At 33.4% G+C, this 21,265-nt stretch overlaps 1 protein-coding gene across 1 annotated transcript; it reads left to right on the forward strand.

The window, feature by feature from the left end:
* Window positions 1-627: 627 nt before the first annotated feature.
* LOC133187244 (metal cation symporter ZIP14-like) lies at window positions 628-20,988 on the forward strand. Its single transcript, XM_061322601.1, has 9 exons — window positions 628-701; window positions 3,299-3,551; window positions 4,658-4,841; window positions 7,508-7,677; window positions 10,302-10,430; window positions 18,313-18,525; window positions 19,448-19,679; window positions 19,838-20,025; window positions 20,530-20,988. Exons 2-9 carry the CDS (start codon window positions 3,309-3,311, stop codon window positions 20,683-20,685), a joined length of 1,515 nt encoding a protein of 504 aa, XP_061178585.1. The 5' UTR covers window positions 628-701; window positions 3,299-3,308; the 3' UTR covers window positions 20,686-20,988.
* Window positions 20,989-21,265: the final 277 nt, after the last annotated feature.

Consider the following 21,265-nt stretch of genomic DNA (forward strand, 5'->3'; position numbering starts at 1 on the left):
GGCGGGGCTTGTGGCACATAACGACTGTCAACTGAAGTGCAAGGTAAGCATCAGTATCGGCGATCTAAGAAAAACAAGGTAGTCATTTTACTTTATTTGGTTGTGATTCTGGATCTTGATAAAGATCAGTGTCTTAAAAGTAAGTTTTTAATCTGAACATTATTGATGTAATTTCTCAAATGACAAAATATGTTCTCTAAGTTACGAAGGAAAAACATTGCCTATTTCCTTGTAACATAACTTCACGTTAATCAACTCCGGCGTTAAGCATGTTTAGTACATATGTTCATGCAAGAAAAAGAAACTGAGAAATGGACAGGCACCAGTGTGCAGACTTAAAATGCACTTAAGTTGTGATTTTGATTAATGGCTGAAATGTGAATATTTTTTTTAATTTACGTTCAATGATTAAAAAAATGTTTTATCTATATGTTATGTATTTATCTTATTTATTTTTATTTATTCATTTATCTATTTATTTATTTCTGCATTTATTCATCAATATGCATTTCTTTAATAATATTGGGATCCACGCCTGTGTCATTCTGCATACTCTTTCATGCGTTTAGAAATTGCGCTTTTATGAATAGTAATACTATGCGTAAGATTGACATTGACTGTAACACGCAGAAAGGGTTCGCCGTTCGGCGAGGAAAAAAAACAACAAAACAGGCAAAAGGATTGCGTTTTGTACTGAGCAGGTAAATAATCAATAAACAGTTTTTTGGCCTGTCATATAAATAAATTTGTTATTTTGTTAAAACTTTTATGTTCTTTTGATGGAGTTTCTGTCAATATTCATCGTTTTATGAAATCCTCAGATCTGCCGTGTTTCCCGAAATTCCTCTGTTGTTCAAAAGAAAAGAATTGTTCAAAAGAATTTAAAAGTTTTGTAAATAATGAATTATCTCTATAATTAATTTAGGCAAAATTAACATATGTTTTAAACACACTCTGCGGCTTTATTTAACAGAAGATCAAAAATAACGTGTGAGAGATGATAGAAGTAAATTTCTTATTTTTTCATCATTATGTTTTGGGTGTATCTTCTTAACAATTGTTATTTTCATATTTTTCTAAGTACCTCTAAATAAAATACTTATGTTTACTTTTTCAAATATGCATATTAATGTGGTCTTAAAGACATAAAATGTGAAAAATTGACTGACCTGATATTTTTGATATTTCTTAGGAATGACCTGACATTAAATCAGATTATATAATTTTTTCCAGGAAAAAAAATGTTATTTATCAGGTCGAGGAAACTATTTTCTGTGACATCGGAATAAATTTACATGCCAAATGAGGCACCAACCTGACTGACAAACCGACCATTCAGCTAAATCAGTCGAACTGCATTATGGGTTACCACAAAAAATACTATGTTTAGAAAAGGCCAGTTTTTAGCTCACCTGAGCCGAAGGCTCAAGTGAGCTTTTCTGATCGAAATTTGTCCGTTGTCTGTCGTCGTTGGCGTTTGTCGTAAACTTTTCTCATTTTCATCTTCTTCTCTAGAACTACTGGGCCAATTTCAACCAAACTTGGCACAAAGTATCCTTGGGGTAAGGGGATTCAAGTTTGTTCAAATGAAGGGCCACACCCTCTTTCAAGGGGAGATAATAAAGAATTAGTGAAAATTTAATAGCATCTTTTAAAAATCTTCTGATGAAGAACCACAGGGCCAGGGAAGATGAAACTCATGTGGAAACATCCTCAGGTAGTGTAGATTCAAGTTTGTTCAAATCATGACCCCTGGGGGTAGGGCGGGGCAACAATGGAGGATCAAAGTTTTACATAGAAATATATAGGAAAAATCTTTAAAAATCTTGTTCTCAAGAACAGCAGAGCCATGATGAGTCATATTTATATGGAAGCATCCTTAGGTAGTGTAGATTCAAGTTTGTTCAAATCATGACCCCCAGGGGTAGTGCGGGGCCACAATGGAGGATCAAAGTTTTACATAGAAATATATAGGAAAAATCTTTAAAAATCTTCTTCTCAAGAACAGCAAAGCCATGATGAGTCAGTCATATTTATATGGAAGCATCCTCAGGTAGTGTAGATTTATGTTTGTTCAAATCATGACCCCCGGGGGTAGGGCGGGGCAACAATGGAGGATCAAAGTTTTACATAGAAATATATAGGAAAAATCTTTAAAAATCTACTTCTCAAGAACAGCAGAGCCATGATGAGTCATATTTATATGGAAGCATCCTCAGGTAGTGTAGATTCAATTTTGTTCAAATCATGACCCCCAGGGGTAGTGCGGGGCCACAATGGAGGATCAAAGTTTTACATAGAAATGTATAGGAAAAGCTTTAAAAATTTTCTATAGTCTCAAGAAAAGCAAATCAAAGCATCTTTAGCTGATGATACTTGTTGATTCACTCGCAGCACTCTAACTTAATTTCTGTACCCAGATCATCCAGTTTGCCAGAATCTGTCAATCATGGTCAGATTCATTGTCTCTAATTGTACTGGCAATTTGCATGTTTGTTTTTTATATCTAAATCAAGGTGAATTTTAGGGACAGTAAGTAATGGGTGTATATAATTATTGTTTTACACATGTACAACTTTGTAAATCAATGTAAATGCACTCAAACTACAAATGTAAAGTAAAATGTGGCAAAATATTTTGTGGGGTAGAAAAATTTCAAGGGGGTCCATTTGGTGCAGAGCTTATATCATGTGAAGTAATGCATCAACATTTATTTTTTATTAACTTATTATATATTTTTAAAGATAATATTTTGTAAAGAGAAAGCAATTCCTAGAAGATTGAGTCTATTTAATATTAAAAAATGACTCAGAATGACCTATGCAGCATATCTTCTCCCTTTACATTTTGATGTGTTTACTTAATTAGCCTAACAAAGTGTGCGTATTTATAAGAATATAATAATATTCACATTTTCTACTGTAAATAAACTCCCCATGTACCTTAATTATCAAGATATGTGTTAAGATTTACACACACACACACACAAAGTAAACTGTTAGTCCTAAATTGCCTACTGAGGCCTGCATTGTGGCTTGAAGTCACAGCTGTTTGCATATCTGCATTGTAGATATTAGTGTTCAGTGAAGTCATGTAATAATAATTATACTTTCCTATGGTCACATTTGAGATTTCTTTGACTATGCAGAATAACATATCAAACTTATGTAAACTTTTTTCTTACATATATAAGCTCTGAATGATTTATTTGAGAATACTTACATGTATGATGAGGAACTATTAGTACATGTTATGTGTCAACTTTTTTCTGTTGTTAGCTGATAGTGACTTATTTCAGGTTGTTCGTTATGAGAAGGCACCCCCTGTACATGCTGGTCATAGCATTATTCTTCTCATCAGCTGGACAGACGAAGGAATTATGTGTGTCCAATCAAACGATCAGTTTTGTGAACCATATTCTCCACATCAATGGTAACGGTTCTAAAATCTCCAGGCAGAAGTTTCAAGACACATTTCAGGATTTCACAGGACAGGAGGATTTTTATGACATTTGTCAGAATTCTTCAGACAAGTTATGTGCAGTAGAAAAGGTAACTAAGATGGCTTTTTGTCTTTTCCAGTCATGTGTCAAAATCCCTCAGACTTTTCTGAATGAAAATAATTCAAGTGCTTTATCTGTTCATTCTCGTAACATCAAATCATTAAATGTAAATCGGTACCAATTTTGATGCACTAGATGCACATTTCGACAAATTATGTCTCTTCAGTGATGCTTTATGTCAAATCATTGAATATACGTACAGGTATAAATAATTGAATATTGTACAGAATGTATTGTAGTGACTGAATATATGTTGTAGAATTCCCCCCTTTAAGTTTTATATTTTGTAACCAACTAACCATGCTAACAGAAAAGTGTGCACAGCATTTGCAGTGGAAGGATTTAATTTGTGCCTAGAGATCTGTATACATTCAAAAGGACAAGATAGGCTAAGACCCCTTTTTGGCCCCTGGTTTGGGGTGTCTTTTAGAATGATGCAACAGTTTATCAATAAAAACCTGTTGTCACCCCTGCCACAAAATAAGTAATGGTTCTAAGTTATGGAATACACAGAGGTCACAGGAAGGTCAGAAAATATGCCATTTTCCGAATTTTCTCATTTTTATGCAAATTTTCATCGATTTTACAACACATTTTGTTTCAGAAAACATAGAGCACAAGCTTGCCTATCTGCCAAATTTATATATTTCATACACTAGCATCAGATGCATCTTATGTATAAAAATCTTAGATAGGCAAGCTTGTGCTCTATGTTTCCCGAAGTGAAAAGTATCTCAAATTTGACAAAAATTCCACCAGAACTGAGGAAATTCAGGAAATTGGCCTACTTCCGCACCCTCTTGTGGCCTTCTTGTAAGCTTTAAATCAAAATTAGTGCTGGTTTTAAATCACTTAGCATCATTTTAAGTTCCTAACTACAAACTATCACAATTCTGATTTTTACATCAAATAAGGGGCCAGATTGGGCCGTTACCATATCTTGTCCTTTAAGCCTTCAAAAATGTTATAAGAGGGTGTTAATTTCATACTATCATCAATCGGAGACTATTCTTTAAATTTATTCTACAAGTATCTTTTTCATGCAGTAGTGTAATTCATATGAATTATGAACATCTACAAAAATTATTGTAACAGTGTCTGTCATTGGATGACATCCTACGTCTCCATGGATACAAGGTTGGGACTGATATCTCTCACCAGGGATTGGTTGAAATTTCACCAGCACTCTTACACAATCACCGGGCATGTCAGCAAAAAGGGGGAAATCACCACAAGAGTTTAGAGGGCAAAGGTCACAAAAAACCCTCAGCAACAGCAGGTAACTGGAAGTGAATGTAGCATTCTCATAGAGTGTGTAAGCTAACATTAATTAAAAACTACATGTACATGCACAGTTAGGGGCATAACTAAAGTCAGTTATTCTTGTATATTTATATCTACTGAATATTATCTCTACTAACAAGCAAAGAAAGCATTTTATTGTTTAATGAAATAGCTGTTTTAAATTATTATATATCTTAGTTAACTACAAATTTTCAGGCTTCACATCTTCTTTATTCTCTCTCTATTTGCTGTCAGTAGAGTTACCTAAGGTAACTCTACCTAAGGTAGAGGTACCTAAGGTCTTCTTTATTCTCTCTCTATTTGCTGTCAGTAGAGTTACCTAAGGGGACCAGAGGAAAAAGCCTATTGATTTTATGGACAACTTGCAGCCCCCTTACTGACTTGACACAAATAGTTATATGTGTACTTATAGTCTAGTAAACTTACATATAGGAAAATTCTGAATTATAAGCATGCTCATGACCAGAACATGTAAAAAGATACCGATTCAAGATCATAATGATTGAAGCAGAGGTACATCATACATGCTGAGATGGGGGGGGGGGGTGTTAAATATTTTGTTTTTTGGATGATTAGCTTTGTAATGTGAGAACTATGACAGCGAAGTAAAATCAGTTCAGTCTTGTTAATTTATTTACAAGGTCATAGGACAAAAATGACAGATTTCCATGCAATTCAAGAAATTTTCATTGCTAAAATACATGCACTTGCATACATATGTATGCAGTACAATTCAGTTTTCAGTGTAAGTAGAAATTAAAAGTTCTGAAGCCCTGTGTATGGTGAATTTCCACAGGAGATATATACACGTTGCATTAGGTAAAAAAAAAAAACATTAACCACATGTATACACCTGTGACAGGTGTCTACTGGACATGATTTTATGATGAAGTGGACAGGGTCACTTATAAATGTGTCTCTGGTCAGAAAAAAAGATCACTTCTAGGACAATTTCCATGTAAATCTCTCGCTCAACCACAAAATCGGGACATGAATTATTCCAGAGTTAGTTTACCTTTTGACATTTAGAGTATTTTGCTCAGTAGTTAACCTTTTCTAAGGAACAGTTTGCATCATGCCATATTAGCTTCTTCTAGTTGTTTTTACTCTATAGATTAAATGAGTGTATTCACCCTATTCCCACATGCCAGTTTTGATTATTAATTTGTTTTAATAGTATTTAAGGTTAATTAATGTCACCATAGATTTACCTGTACATTATTTTGCAATTTTATGCACTATTTATGTTACCGGTACATGTATTTTCTTGAAGGGAAAAACACAAAAAATGAAAAAATAAATTCAAGAAAAAAGATAAAATAACTTGACATTTTGTCAACTGAAAATACAAACTTTAACAATTTTATCTTTAATGAAATGTATGGAGATAACAAACAGTATTCAAGCTCAAAAGTCCACTAAACAATACAAATTTTGGAGCAGAGCAAACATGGACCTCTAAAACATCAGAGGTGGGATCAGGTGTCATGGAGGAGTGAGCATCCCCTGCTGACCGGTCACACCTGCCGTGTGCTCCTTGTCATGATCAGGAAATAACAGAAAAATCTGTCTACAATTCAGTGTGTAAATAATGGCCTAACAATAAGTATGAAAAATGTCAGTCAGCATTTGACTTAATGATAAATTGTATTTGCTGACAAGGTCATTGTATCAACCATAGAACTTACGAAATGACGACTTTAAATGAGACTGCTGATAATCTTGTTTCATCAACTTGTTTGTCAGTAACCTACCTCATTTTAGAAATTGTTTGTATGTAGAGCATGCTCTTGCGTATCGAATCAACTGAGAGATATAAACCCCGTATGCAGGTGATGAAGGTATATTGCTGCATAATCTGAAGCAAAGCTCAGAAGCCATCTAGAGGTTCAAGTTCCAAAATTTATGCAACCAAAATTGTGGGTCTTTGCATCCACAAACAAATTTTAAAAAGAGTACTTATCAATTAAGTATTGAATGATTATTTTTTGACAGATATAGTCTCATACCCGCAATGGTGTGTGCAAACAAATTGAGTTTGCACACATCGTTGCAGTTATGAGACTATATTTTTCAAATAAAAATCATTCAATACTTATATTTACATTTTATAACTCCTTGCATTGACTGCAAATGTGATTTATATTTCAAAATCCCTGTATTATCCTTGGTTAGCTACAATTAATGGAAGAGCCATTGCAACAGCTGATGGTTCATATGAGCGTGAATTTTGATTTTCGCCTATGACGTTCCACTTCCAAATTGTTCATCGTTTGTGACGTCAAAATAAAACGCATTCTATAACCTTTTGATCTCCTGTCCATGTTATGGTGTTTTGAATGTTGTGGCTTTCCACGCATTTTATAAGCAAATTTTTATAAGCAAAATACATGTGTAATGTAATTATTTTGTTTTGAAAATGCTCACAATGAGTAATAATTTGAAAATAAAATTGCATCAATTATATTAACAATTAACATACTGTTTACTTACGTTCCTGTTTCTTCATTGTAATACTTTATTTGGAAAATAGTTGATAAAATTTTATCAATTTGGTGACAAAGGAAAATGATCTGCATATATTTAATAACATAAGGCAACCACATATGGTATATTTGTTCTAAAAAAATTATTTTACAGCATGGGGGTTTGGCTTTCTCTTTGTGACCATTATCAACATTTGCTCTCTGGCTGGGGCAGTTGTGCTGCCATTCATGAAGAGGAAGTTTTATGTGAAGATTCTGATTTTTATGGTAGCGTTGGCCGTGGGTAGTCTGGCTGGTAGTGGAATGTTGGTCCTCATCCCTGAGGTAAGATAATTATGATTATTGATCCTTAGGTTAGGTCACTGGACATCTTTTATTTGCGACTCTTTAGTTTGGAATTCATCAGTGACTACTAATTTTTCGCAACTGAGGCAACATTCTACCTAAATGCATATAGGTGAATAATTTGTTTGCAGTGAGCAATATTCGCGAGTAAAAGGTCATGAAACCTGCAGATATTTCTTGCTCACAAATAAGAGTTTGCTTGTAGTAACTGGTCTGCTTTCCTTGATGTCCATTGGACCTTAGTCACTTTTTTTCTTCTGAGGAATGTCTGTTAGTGTTATATGGTAAAATGTAAATGAACCTTGTATGACACTGTTTGAACCAAATTTCTGCAAAAGCAAGTTCAACTTTATAAATTCCATGTTTTATGTCCTTATTCAGGCATTTGGATTCCTACTTTATTTATTCCATGTTTTATGTCCTTATTCAGGTGTTTGGATTCCTGCTTTACACAATTAATTCTTTGTTTTATGTCCTTATTCAGGTGTTTGGATTCCTGCTTTACACAATTAATTCTTTGTTTTATGTCCTTATTCAGGCCTTTGGGTTCCTGCTTTATTAATTCCTTGTTTTATGTCCTTATTCAGGCTTTTGGATTCCTGCCTTAGTAATTCTTTGTTTTATGTCCTTATTCAGGCATTTGGATTCCTGCTCTACAGAATTAATTCTTTGTTTTATGTCCTTATTCAGGCGTTTGGATTCCTTCTTTATTTATTCCTTGTTTTATGTCCTTATTCAGGCATTTGGATTCCTCCTTTACACAATTAATTCTTGTTTTATGTCCTTATTCAGGTGTTTGGATTCCTGCTTTATTTATTCCTTGTTTTATGTCCTTATTGAGGGGTTTGGATTCCTGCTTTACAAAATTAATTCTTGTTTTATGTCCTTATTCAGGCGTTTGGATTCCTGCTTTATTTATTCCTTGTTTTATGTCCTTATTCAGCGGTTTGGATTCCTGCTTTACACAATTAATTCTTTGTTTTATGTCCTTATTCAGGTGTTTGGATTCCTTCTTTATTAATTCTTTGTTTTATGTCTTATTCAGGCATTTGGATTCCTGCTTTATTTATTCCACGTTTTCTGTCCTTATTCAGGGATTTGGATTCCTGCTTTATTAATTCTTTGTTTTATGTCCTTATGCAGGCGTTTGGATTCCTGTTTTATTAATTCTTTGTTTTATGTCCTTATTCAGGCGTTTGGATTCCTGCTTTAGTAATTCTTTGTTTTATGTCCTTATTCAGGCGTTTGGATTCCTGCTTTAGTAATTCTTTGTTTTATGTCCTTATTCAGGCGTTTGGATTCCTGCTTTAGTAATTCTTTGTTTTATGTTCTTATTTAGGCGTTTGGATTCCTGCTCTACAGAATTAATTCTTTGTTTTATATCCTTATTTAGGCGTTTGGATTCCTGCTTTAGTAATTCTTTGTTTTATGTCCTTATTCACGCATTTGAGCTCCTGCTTTAGTAATTCTTTGTTTTATGTCCTTATTCAGGCGTTTGGATTCTTACTTTAGTAATTCTTTGTTTTATGTCCTTATTCAGGCCTTTGGATTCCTGCTTTAGTAATTCTTTGTTTTATGTCCTTATTCAGGTGTTTGGATTCCTGCTTTAGTAATTCTTTGTTTTATGTCCTTATTTAGGCGTTTGGATTCCTGCTCTACAGAAATAATTCTTTGTTTTATATCCTTATTCAGGCGTTTGGATTCCTGCTTTATTAATTCTTTGTTTTATGTCCTTATTCAGGCGTTTGGATTCCTGCTTTAGTAATTCTTTGTTTTATGTCCTTATTCACGCATTTGAGTTCCTGCTTTAGTAATTCTTTGTTTTATGTCCTTATTCAGGCGTTTGGATTCCTGCTTTAGTAATTCTTTGTTTTATGTCCTTATTCAGGCATTTGGATTCCTGCTTTATTAATTCTTTGTTTTATGTCCTTATTCAGGCGTTTGGATTCCTGCTTTAGTAATTCTTTGTTTTATGTCCTTATTCAGGCGTTTGGACTCCTGCTTTATTAATTCTTTGTTTTATGTCCTTATTCAGGCATTTGGGTTCCTGCTTTATTAATTCCTTGTTTTATGTCCTTATTCAGGTGTTTGGAATCTTGCATTTGGATTCCTGATTTACAGAATCAATTCTTTGTTTTATGTCCTTATTTAGGCGTTTGGATTCCTGCTTTTTTAATTCCATGTTTTATGTCCTTATTCAGGCGTTTGAATTCCTCCTTTACAGAATTAATTCTTTGTTTTATGTCTTTATTCAGGCCTTTGGATTCCTGCTTTATTAATTCTTTGTTTTATGTCCTTATTCAGGCGTTTAGATTCCTGCTGTAGTAATTCTTTGTTTTATGTCTTTATTCAGGTGTTTGGATTCCTGCTGTAGTAATTCTTTGTTTTATGTCCTTATTCAGGCATTTGGATTCCTGCTTTATTAATTCTTTGTTTTATGTCCTTATTCAGGCATTTGGATTCCTGCTTTACACAATTAATTCCATGTTTTATGTCCTTATTCAGGCGTTTGTATTCCTGCTTTATTAATTCTTTGTTTTATGTCCTTATTCAGGTGTTTGGATTCCGGCTTTATTAATTCCATGTTTTATGTCCTTATTCAGGCATTTGGATTCCTACAGAATCCTGATGGTAACCATGACTACCTCTGGAAGGCAGTCACTGTTGCAGGAGGGGTGTACCTGTTCTTCCTGATTGAACGTGTTCTAAAAATACTCTTAGATTTCAAAAAGGTAAGATATTCTTAAAACTTTTTTGAAATTTTTTTCAATGTTGAACTGATAAATCAAAACTTTGAAAATGTATGAGAAGCTCAGTTGAGCTCATTTTCTCCAGATGACAATGTAGAACAGTAGAGTATCAGTCTCATCAGAGACTTGTAGAAACATGGTCAAAGTAAATAAGATAATTGCATGCTTATACACACTGCAGAGTACAGATTATGGAGTTTGAATGATATTTTTTGAACGTACACTTCTCCTGTATTTGTTTGATCATAGAAAATTCAAAGCGTGTTTTAGGTCATGTCCTGCAAAATTCCAATGTTGAAAAAATTGTTAGCATGAAAATCTTCCCTGATTGAAAAATGTGCGAGTTTCTGTGAGTGTATTGTAAGATATCCTCATCTTTTTTTAATAGCATACGTTAGACATATCAAAATATTGTGGTTGTATGATAACACTTTTACAATCTATAATCCTTACAAAATGTGATTTTTCATAAAACACATTGAGATTTGATTAGGCAGCACAGTTTGAACAAATAAGGATATATTCCAATATATTCCATCAGGCACTTGTTGAATGCTGTTAGAACAATGTGTACTGTGAGAAGAAATTGCAGACACTGTGTGAGGCACGACAGATGTAAACATCAGCATCAAAATAGACAACACTCAGTGATGCAAGACAAAAGTACACAACAGCATTAAAACAGACAACATTGTGTGAGGCATGACAAATGTACACAACAGCATTAAAACAGACAACATTCAATGATGTATGACAAATGTACACAACAGCATTAAAACAGACAACACTCAGTGAGGCATGACAAATGTACACAACAGCATTTAAACGAACAACACTCAGTGAGGCATGACAAATGTACACAACAGCATTAAAACAGCTAGACAACATTGTGTGATACATTACAAATGTACAAAACAGCATTAAAACAGCTAAACAACACTCAGTGAGGCATGACAAATGTAAACATCAGCATTAAAACAGACAACACTCAGTGATGCATCACAAATGTACACAACAGTGTTAAAACAGACATCACTGAGTGAGGCATGACAGATATACAGAACAGCATTTAAACAGACAACACTCAGTGAGGCATGACAAATGTACACAGCAGCATTAAAATGGACAACACTTAGTGAGGCATGACAAATGTACACAACAGCATTAAAACAGACAACACTCAATGATGTATGACAAATGTACACAACAGCATTAAAACAGACAACACTCAGTGATGTATGACAAATGTACACAACAGCATTAAAATGGACAACACTCAGTGATGTATGACAAATGTACACAACAGCATTAATACAGACAATACTCAGTGAGGCATGACAAATGTACACAACAGCATTAAAATGGACAACACTCAGTGATGTATGACAAATGTACACAACAGCATTAAAACAGACAACATTGTGTGAGATATGACAAATGCAGTGATTCATTTTGAAAATGGTTATCATGGGTCCAAAGGACCCCTCTTAATGACAACAATGAGTCCCGTGCCAAAATCAATGCGTCCAAATCCAAGGGTACCATATATTAGATGTTACAGAGGAAATTCTGGTGAAATAAAAAAGGGTATTGCATGAAAGTGCAAATGTTTTACTGTAGTTGTGATGGATTTATACTTTTAGTCTTTTTCTATCAATTGTCCAAGTAAGAATACACGATTTTGTGTCATAAAAATAATATATTGTCCACTGTGCACTTTGGTTCTATTTTTAGATCTCATACGATCTCACACATTGTATCAGTCATAAAATGCACAGAAGCCGAATGAAGTAAAAAAAATTAAGAAGTAATAATGACAAATAGTCAGAAATAAAAATGATTAAATTTTATACTTCTTAGCTTGTAAGGAAAAAACGAAAAGAAAAAACCAATGATACAGGTTACAGCTTAAATACAAAGGTATAGTATTCGCTTCAGAAACGTTCCACGGTATAGACATAATCAGTGATAATCGAACTATGCTATCTAACTTTCAAATATTTTCTGATAATTGCTTTTAACTGCAGTTGTGAAACCTGACCTGTTGTTGGCAACCTTATACCTGTTAAAATCGTTCATGCATATCGCTTAGCACGTGGATATGATGCAATCTGTCAAGTTTTGAATCAGGTTATACTGAAATAATTTAAAATAGTACATGTCCTTCTATAAATTTATTGCGTCCATTGGGATGCACATTTATTGAAATAATGCGTCCTGAGCAAAATTTGTGCGTAATTTACGCAGGACACACACCAAAATGAATCACTGCAAATGTACACAACAGCATTAAAATGGACAACACTCAGTGAGGCATGACAACTGTACACAATAATCTTAAAATGGACAACATTGTGTGAGACATGACAAATGTACACAACAGCATTAAAACAGACAACACTCAGTGAGGCATGACAAATGTACACAACAGCATTAAAACAGACAACACTCAGTGATGTATGACAAATGTACACAACAGTGTTAAAACAGACAACACTCGGTGAGGCATGACAGATGTACACAACAGCATTAAAACAGGCAACATTGTGTGAGGCATGACAAATGTACACAACAGCATTAAAACAGACAACACTCAGTGAGGCATGACAAATGTACACAACAGCATTAAAACAGACAACATTGTGTGAGGTATGACAAATGTACACAACAGCATTAAAATGGACAACACTCAGTGAGGCATGACAACTGTACACAATAATCTTAAAATGGACAACTTTGTGTGAGACATGACAAATGTACACAACAGCATTAAAACAGACAACACTCAGTGAGGCATGACAAATGTACACAACAGCATTAAAACAGACAACACTCAGTGATGTATGACAAATGTACACAACAGTGTTAAAACAGACAAAACTCAGTGAGGCATGACAAATGTACACAACAGCATTAAAACAGGCAACATTGTGTGAGGCATGACAAATGTACACAACAGCATTAAAACAGACAACACTCAGTGAGGCATGACAGATGTACACAACAGCATTAAAACAGACAACATTGTGTGAGGCATGACAAATGTACACAACAGTGTTAAAACAGACAAAACTCAGTGAGGCATGACAAATGTACACACAGCATTAAAACAGACAACATTGTGTGAGGTATGACAAATTTACACAACAGCATTAAAATGGACAACACTCAGTGAGGCATGACAACTGTACACAATAATCTTAAAATGGACAACATTGTGTGAGACATGACAAATGTACACAACAGCATTAAAACAGACAACACTCAGTGAGGCATGACAAATGTACACAACAGCATTAAAACAGACAACACTCAGTGATGTATGACAAATGTACACAACAGTGTTAAAACAGACAACACTCAGTGAGGCATGACAGATGTACACAACAGCATTAAAACAGGCAACATTGTGTGAGGCATGACAAATGTACACAACAGCATTAAAACAGACAACACTCAGTGAGGCATGACAAATGTACACAACAGCATTAAAACAGACAACATTGTATGAGGCATGACAAATGTACACAACTAGGGCTGTGTCAATATATCGAATATTCAATACGTATCGATTTTCAGGAATGTATCGTATCGAAAAAATAACTTCCAATACGTATCGGACAGGCAGTTTTCCTTATAATTCTGTAAAAAAGTTGGGAATTTCAGTTACCAAAGATTATTTTTAACTGTTTTGAATTAAAACTGGTCAATAATGAAATAAACATTAAGGAGATAGCACATATTAAATAACTATTACAAAAAATAGACAGCTATATTTTAACATGTTATGTTAGACTCACCCAGTTTTTATGAAATTTATGCATTTACAAGACATTTGTGAAAGACTTAATAAATAATCCAATATATCGCATATCGCTTTAAAAAATATTGTATCGTATCGAAATATTTTGCTCAATACACAGCGCTATACACAACAGTGTTAAAACAGACAACACTCAGTGATGTATGACAAATGTACACAACAGCATTAAAACAGACAACATTGTGTGAGGCATGACAAATGTACACAACAGTGTTAAAACAGACAACATTGTGTGAGGCATGACAAATGTACACAACAGTGTTAAAACAGACAACACTCAGTGAGGCATGACAAATGTACACAACAGCATTAAAACAGTCAACACTGCATAGATCTGTTTGTAAGCAAAGCTTTAACTGAGTATGAACTTTTGCTTCTTAGAGGGCAGGCACAGCTATTTATAAGCTTTTAACTTTATACTACTCTGCCAACAATCAACATGATCAATCAAAAAAAGCAAAGAAAAAGTGTAATAGAATTAAAAAAAAAAAAAAAAAAAACAATCATATATTTTTTTGTAGAAAGTGAACTTTTTGTTGAGGTATAATTTTCTTAAGCATGTCCATTAATGTTTGGGGTGGCCTGAAACCTGCGTAAATAAAGTCTGAATTCATTGGCATATCACAGTCTTTCTTTATTATTTATGAATAATTAGCATATCACAGTTTATCCTTATTATGAATCATTAAACAAACGTGGAAAAGTCTATGTTTAAAGATGTGTATACAAAAACAAAATTCCTTCATCTTTGTTGAAGGAATGCATATTTATGAAAATTTTCAGGCACCTTGGCTGAATCACGCAATGATGTACAATGTGAGTTTGTAATTTACATGTAACAAGGTGAAACATAAAAATTTAAACTTTTTCCCCTGAGGAATTTTGGGTTAAAGTCATCCAAGTCACTCTTGTCTGTGTCTGTCAATTTTTGTGCTTTGTCCAATGGCATAAACTTTTCACATTTTTTAAATTCTTCTGCAGCTCTACTTGGTCAACGTTTACAGAAAGGGGTTTGAGATATTTCTAAATGAAAGACCAAGCCCAAGGGAGATAATACATGTTATAAAGGAACAATGAATATAATGTAGGTTCATATTAAAATGTTCTTCTCAAGAACTACTGAACCAGATATCACAAATCATGGATGCTTTGTTATAGTGAATAAGTTGATGGACCTATGGCACCCCAGATCCAGAGTGGGGCCAAAGAGGAGTCAAGATTCAAGTACACAGGAAAAAGAACATAAAATTGTCTTCTCAAGATGTACAGATAACAAACTTTCATTAGCATGATTGGCATCCTTACATCAGTCTATAAGATAAAACATTGAACCATCGGACCTGACCTGAATGTGCACAGTGCCTCAGGTTGGATGCATTATTTTTTACACTGAACCAGAATATCTAATGTCTTAGTGTCAGGTTTTGAGTTTTATTATTTTAGCACAAGTCATAAAAACTTTTTTTTTAAAATTAAAAATATTGAACAAATCCTATTACTATAAATGAGAATGATTAAAACCACATAAACTGCCAGATTTCCATGATTCTACATTTTCATTTATTTCACTTTCTTACATTATGTTTTTTGGTCTGACAAAATATGGTTTGGTTGTGTGTGTTCATTGAGTACAAAGGACCATTTGTTCCGTGTAACCCAAAAAACTTTCATAAAGACTGCCTTATTAAATTAGTTTAGATTTGAAATAATTCAAATTAAACAAGCTTTTGGACACTTCGGTGAATATAAACTGTAAAGACCATTTTGTTTGCAGAACATGTTTAGATGATTTTTTAAAATGTGAATCATGTAAATAGAAAGTTTGTATAACCACCAAATTATTCAACTTCAAATACATTTGGTTGAGGGGTATGCCACAATTTTTTTTTTTAATATTTATATATAATTCTTTAAATTATGTGATTTAGAGTCAATATGATTGTGTAGTTGTAAACATGAATGCGTATAATTCAAAATTAGATCAACACATATATGAAACTCTTATCCTAATAGTATGTAAAACTATAGAGTACATATTAATTCTGAAATGGTGTAATTGGGAAAATAGTTTAGTAAATGAAGTAATATTAATTAGACTTCTAAGTTTAGTATTAGCATACATTAGAATAATATAAGACTGAATATATCTTTAGTTAGTAAGATTTGGATGAACCTATCTGTATCTATTCTGTAAGCTCTCTGTGAATGTATAACTGCATGTTTATTTCTTTCTGCTTGGCATCGTGCACTTTTATGTTTGTTCAATTTTTAACAGAAAAGCCCACGTAGAACCAATTTATATCTGGAAGGTAGTGGAGAATATAACATGGAAGTTCAGACACCATTTATAGAAGAGGTAAATCTGGGTACCACATTTTTCTTTTTTTTTTTTTTTTTTAGATAAACAAATGGCAGTTTTTCAAGGTTACATTAAATATTATCAATTTCAATTTTTGCTAATCTAAAAATATTGACATTATCGATTAAGAGTCCATTGTTTGATGAATATTCATGACAGTAGACTCGAGAAATTCAGTATGTCCCAGGTATTGTTAAATGATTTGTAATAGCTGAGTTCAGCAGTTAAGGTGGCAGCTACATGTATATATTGGTTCTTAAATGAATTTTTTTTCTGTAGACTGAAATATAATTCACCGAGTAATCATTAAAAAATGTTATTATGCATGATGAAAGTGTATCAAAGTAAAAACTATTTCCTGCATGACAAACTGTTAAACTAAACTACTGTTAACCCTACTGTATGGTGATTGTTCAAGTTTTCCTTCTGTAACCTGCCCAGATATGATCAGTGGATGTTTGCATTGTTATGATAGTTCATGTAAATTTGTGCATTAAACACTAACAAAAAGAGATCGTAAAAACTTTCTGTTTGGTATAAAATATTTAAATCAACTTTGTCTTCAGGTTTGTATTTTATAAAATCATACCTATTACATATTGAATATAATTATTTGTCAATATATAGTTGTAATTTTCCACATGACATTTATTGACTACTAGCTAACTAATAGCTTTAATCTGCTAGAAATAATCTGTTTCAGTTCAGTATACATGTACATATGTTAGTTCAGCAATCACCTTGTAATTTAAGGATAGCCATTTCTGCGTACCTTTAGCAACATTATTTTCTGTCTTTTCCACTAATCTATTTATTAATGCATCAATCATAAATTGATATTAATTAAGGTGGTCCTTAATTTTGCAAATTTCTGACTGTGTGATGGGAGTTCTATATTTACTTAATGTATCCGTGGAAAATTATTTTCCCAGGAAAATTTTCATTTATTTTGATGTGTACATCTGTCTCAGGAAAAATTAAACTCTACTTGTCAGAAAGAACTACAAGTTATTTCTGTAGGAATGCTTATCATCATTAGACCTATATAAATTTCTGTGTATATAGGCTGTTTTTTTTATTATGTCAGTATAAGTCAATGATATTTCTTAACAATCTTCAAGTCATTGTTTTCTGGAAGTGAAAGGTGGACATATTTTAATTTCTTGTGGTAAATGAACTGTTTGAGGTCATTATCCTTGAAGTCAAGGACAAGACGTTTCAGGGAACACATTATATTTTGTATACATTGTAAGCTTTTTTGACGTGAGGCCCATCCATTTAGTAGATATTATGTAAAGAACATTCTATATGTTATACCTATAGGTTTAAATTTATATTGGGGGAAAATGAAGAATTAGAAAAAAAAAAAGCTTAATATTCAGTAAGAAGGATTTCAAAATGTAAACACTGCTGACTTAAGAGTAGGCATTATAACCTGTAATGGTCCCAGTCAAAGCATCTGATGCTAAAAAGATCTTGACTTATATATAAAATGAGGGTGAAAAATCGGCAGGCTTTCAAGGCTAATCAGACAAAAAATAGTGGGGTTTTTTTTAAATCTAAAAAAGTTATAAGATTAACAATACATGGAATTTACAGAGTTTACCATTGTTACTAGAACATGTGCTTGTTAATTAAATATCTGTTAATTATTAATGTTCATATATATTTCTTTGATTCAGAAAAATAATGAAAACTCCAAAGAAGAGTCTTACTCTGTTACCAACAGAGGAAGCGTGGTAGCCAAGACTCCAACTACGGAACGACAGAAGTGTAGTGACACATCAACACTGCACCCTGAGTCCTTAAAACACACCCCAGAATCTCAACAGGCATTAAAAGCCAGCTTTTACCAGGGCAGTCAGGACACATTATGTACATTGTCTAGAGAAGAGGTTAGTCTGTCTGTCTGTATTTATGTTAGCTTTAATAGGGCAGTCAGGACACTTTATATATCTAAAGAAGATGTTAATCTGTCTGTCTAGCTGTCTGTACGACAATAGGGCAGTCAGGACACATTCTAGAGAAGAAGTTAGTCTGTCCATCTTTAAGGTCATATTAGGGTAGTTGGAATACTTCCTGTACATTGTATTCTGTCTAGAAATTAAGTAACTTTCTGTCATTGTCTACTTAATCTGTAAAGATGAGCTGAGAAGGCAGTTATTGCAGTGAAGAAACACTAAGTTTTGTTTGTCTATATTTCTGAAGAATGTTTTCCATTATGTCTGTGAGTCAGTTAAGCCACCAGATTTGGTACAAATGTTCTTTCCAAAAGAATTAGATGTCTTCTTAGTATTTCTTTTAAATTACACAAAATTGACATCTTTATTATGAATGAATGCAAAGCTGGCAAACCTGGTACAAGTGGTATCTCTTGAGTTTTTAAACCAGTGAGTTGCCAGTGATTTTTTGGAATTGAATTTTTGCCTTGGCTTAATGTCAGTCACTTTCTATTCACAAGAACTATTTTTGTGTATTTACACCAGGCTGTCTGATTGCGAAAATTTAATTGTAGCATATATTTTTATTATAAAAGATTGATAATACTAGAGTCAAAATTTGGGAACATTTTGTCTCACTTGTAAATAACAAAGGTCTATCTTGCTGAAATGTCTTAAAAATTTGGTGATCTACAGTATTTTGAATCAAGCCTTGAATATATAAAAGACAACAGCTAGTGTTCATATCTGCAGCAAGCCTAATCGGTCTTCATTGCAAAATTCATGACATTTTTCTGTAATCACTATGATAACTTAATCAAAACTAATATTAGGGGAGATACTGTTGCAGTTAAAATAATTGAATTTTAATTTGTAGAATTTTAAAAAGGTGGAGAATGGTAGTTCCTCAAGTTCAAGTGAAGATGACCCGGTAGTAAATCCGCAGCAGAAGTCCGAGGTGAGAACGATCGCTTGGATGATCATCTTTGGAGATGCACTTCACAACTTCCTGGATGGTCTGTCGATTGGTGCAGCTTTCACTGATAGTATCTTTGCTGGGATGAGTATATCACTGGCTGTTATATGTGAAGAATTGCCACATGAACTAGGTAATAACTTTGTCTGAGTTTTTTGTATTTATTTTTTCATTTTAGATATAAGATTTTTTTTCTATTGTACATTCGATACTTTTGACACAATATAGATCTCTAAGCATTTTATAGTCTTACTTCACTAGGACTATGTAACCTTTGTTCTTGTTTTCTAGGTGACTTTGCTATCCTGTTGAATTCTGGGATGTCTGTGAAGAAGGCGTTGATGTACAACTTTCTGTCTGCCTGTACGTGTTACCTCGGACTGGTTCTGGGTACGATCCTTGGTGCTAACACCACCGCCCACACCTGGATCTTTGCCATTGCTGGTGGAATGTTCCTGTACATATCATTGGTAGACATGGTATGAATATTCACATTCATAGATTAAATATTAATTCAAATAGAAGACATCATGTTCTCCTACTTATCGGTAGTAAAACATGATTTTTTAAATAATACTCATTCATAATAACAGAAATGAAGAAGAATTTAGTAATGAATTGTGATATGATTATACCTTTCATATATTTATGAAACTTTGAAAGAATCCAATTTTTTGATTGATTGATTGATTGTGTGTTGTTTTACACCCCATTTGAGATTTTCACTCATGTAGACTCCTACTGTGACACAGGGCCTCAATTTTTAAGGTCTCATCCAAAAGACGTGCTACTTTCACCTCAAAGTGCTAAGCGTTTGGCAAAGGAATATTTGCTACCTTATTCTTAATCGATTTAGGTCTGTTGTGGCTGGGGCTTAAACCCATGACCTTACAATCATTGAGCTCCATGGACTGAGCTACCGTGACTGTCAACCCACTTTAAAATTCCTTGGTTTGTTTTAAATACCCTATTTCTGTTTTTAGATGCCAGAGATGAACAGCGCAGCAGAGAATGAGGACTATAAAAAGATGTTTGGAACACGATGGATATTTATTGTTCAGAACGTTGGAATGCTGTTTGGGTTTGGGGTTATTTTTATCATGGCTCGATTTGGTGGAGACATTGAAATACAAGGATGAGTTGTCAAACGAATAATTCAGGTTAAGGTTGCACATCCCTTTGATGAGTTACTTCCCTTGTTATGATAGGTAACTCTTTATGTAAAAATGATTTTATCAGTATGCATACTCCCTGCAGGGCAGGATACATGTAATGTTTTCAAAGCCCTCCATGTATTTGCTAAAGGTGAAAGCAATTCTACATCAACCTCCATTTATGTTGAAATACCCAATTGTATTTATCAATACTTATGTCAGAATTTAAACTTGATAGCCATGCAAACAATCAGTATTTTTATATATTGTCTTAGAATTATGAATACCAGGACTCAACTGTAAACAGACTTGTAGTGATGTTTTTTGGCCATGATCATTTCCTTTGTTTATATATATTCTTGTATTCATCAGAATCTAATACTCTCAATGTGTGAACTGATAACAAGAATACAAAGTATTAAAATGCAGCATGCCAGCTTTGACTGATGTTTTAATTTATTTGAAGGTGTTTGCCAAATGTCACATTTAAATAAATTGATACAATCTAACTGAATAAGTTCATTAAGCCATGCCTGTTGATGTGATTATATATTTTCATGCCAGT

The sequence above is a fragment of the Saccostrea echinata genome, unplaced genomic scaffold, assembly GCF_033153115.1.
Source record: "Saccostrea echinata isolate AGI-Se365-2 ecotype Australia unplaced genomic scaffold, CSIRO_AGI_Sech_v1 ptg000014l, whole genome shotgun sequence".
NCBI lineage: Eukaryota > Metazoa > Mollusca > Bivalvia > Ostreida > Ostreidae > Saccostrea > Saccostrea echinata.

Bases quoted from the DNA above. Each gene is read 5' to 3' on its own strand.
- LOC133187244 (XM_061322601.1), top strand. From the start codon at position 3,309: ATGAGAAGGCACCCCCTGTACATGCTGGTCATAGCATTATTCTTCTCA. The intron at 3,552-4,657 runs GTAACTAAGATG...TTATTGTAACAG, and splicing joins AGTTATGTGCAGTAGAAAAG to TGTCTGTCATTGGATGACAT. The intron at 19,680-19,837 runs GTAATAACTTTG...CTTGTTTTCTAG, and splicing joins AGAATTGCCACATGAACTAG to GTGACTTTGCTATCCTGTTG.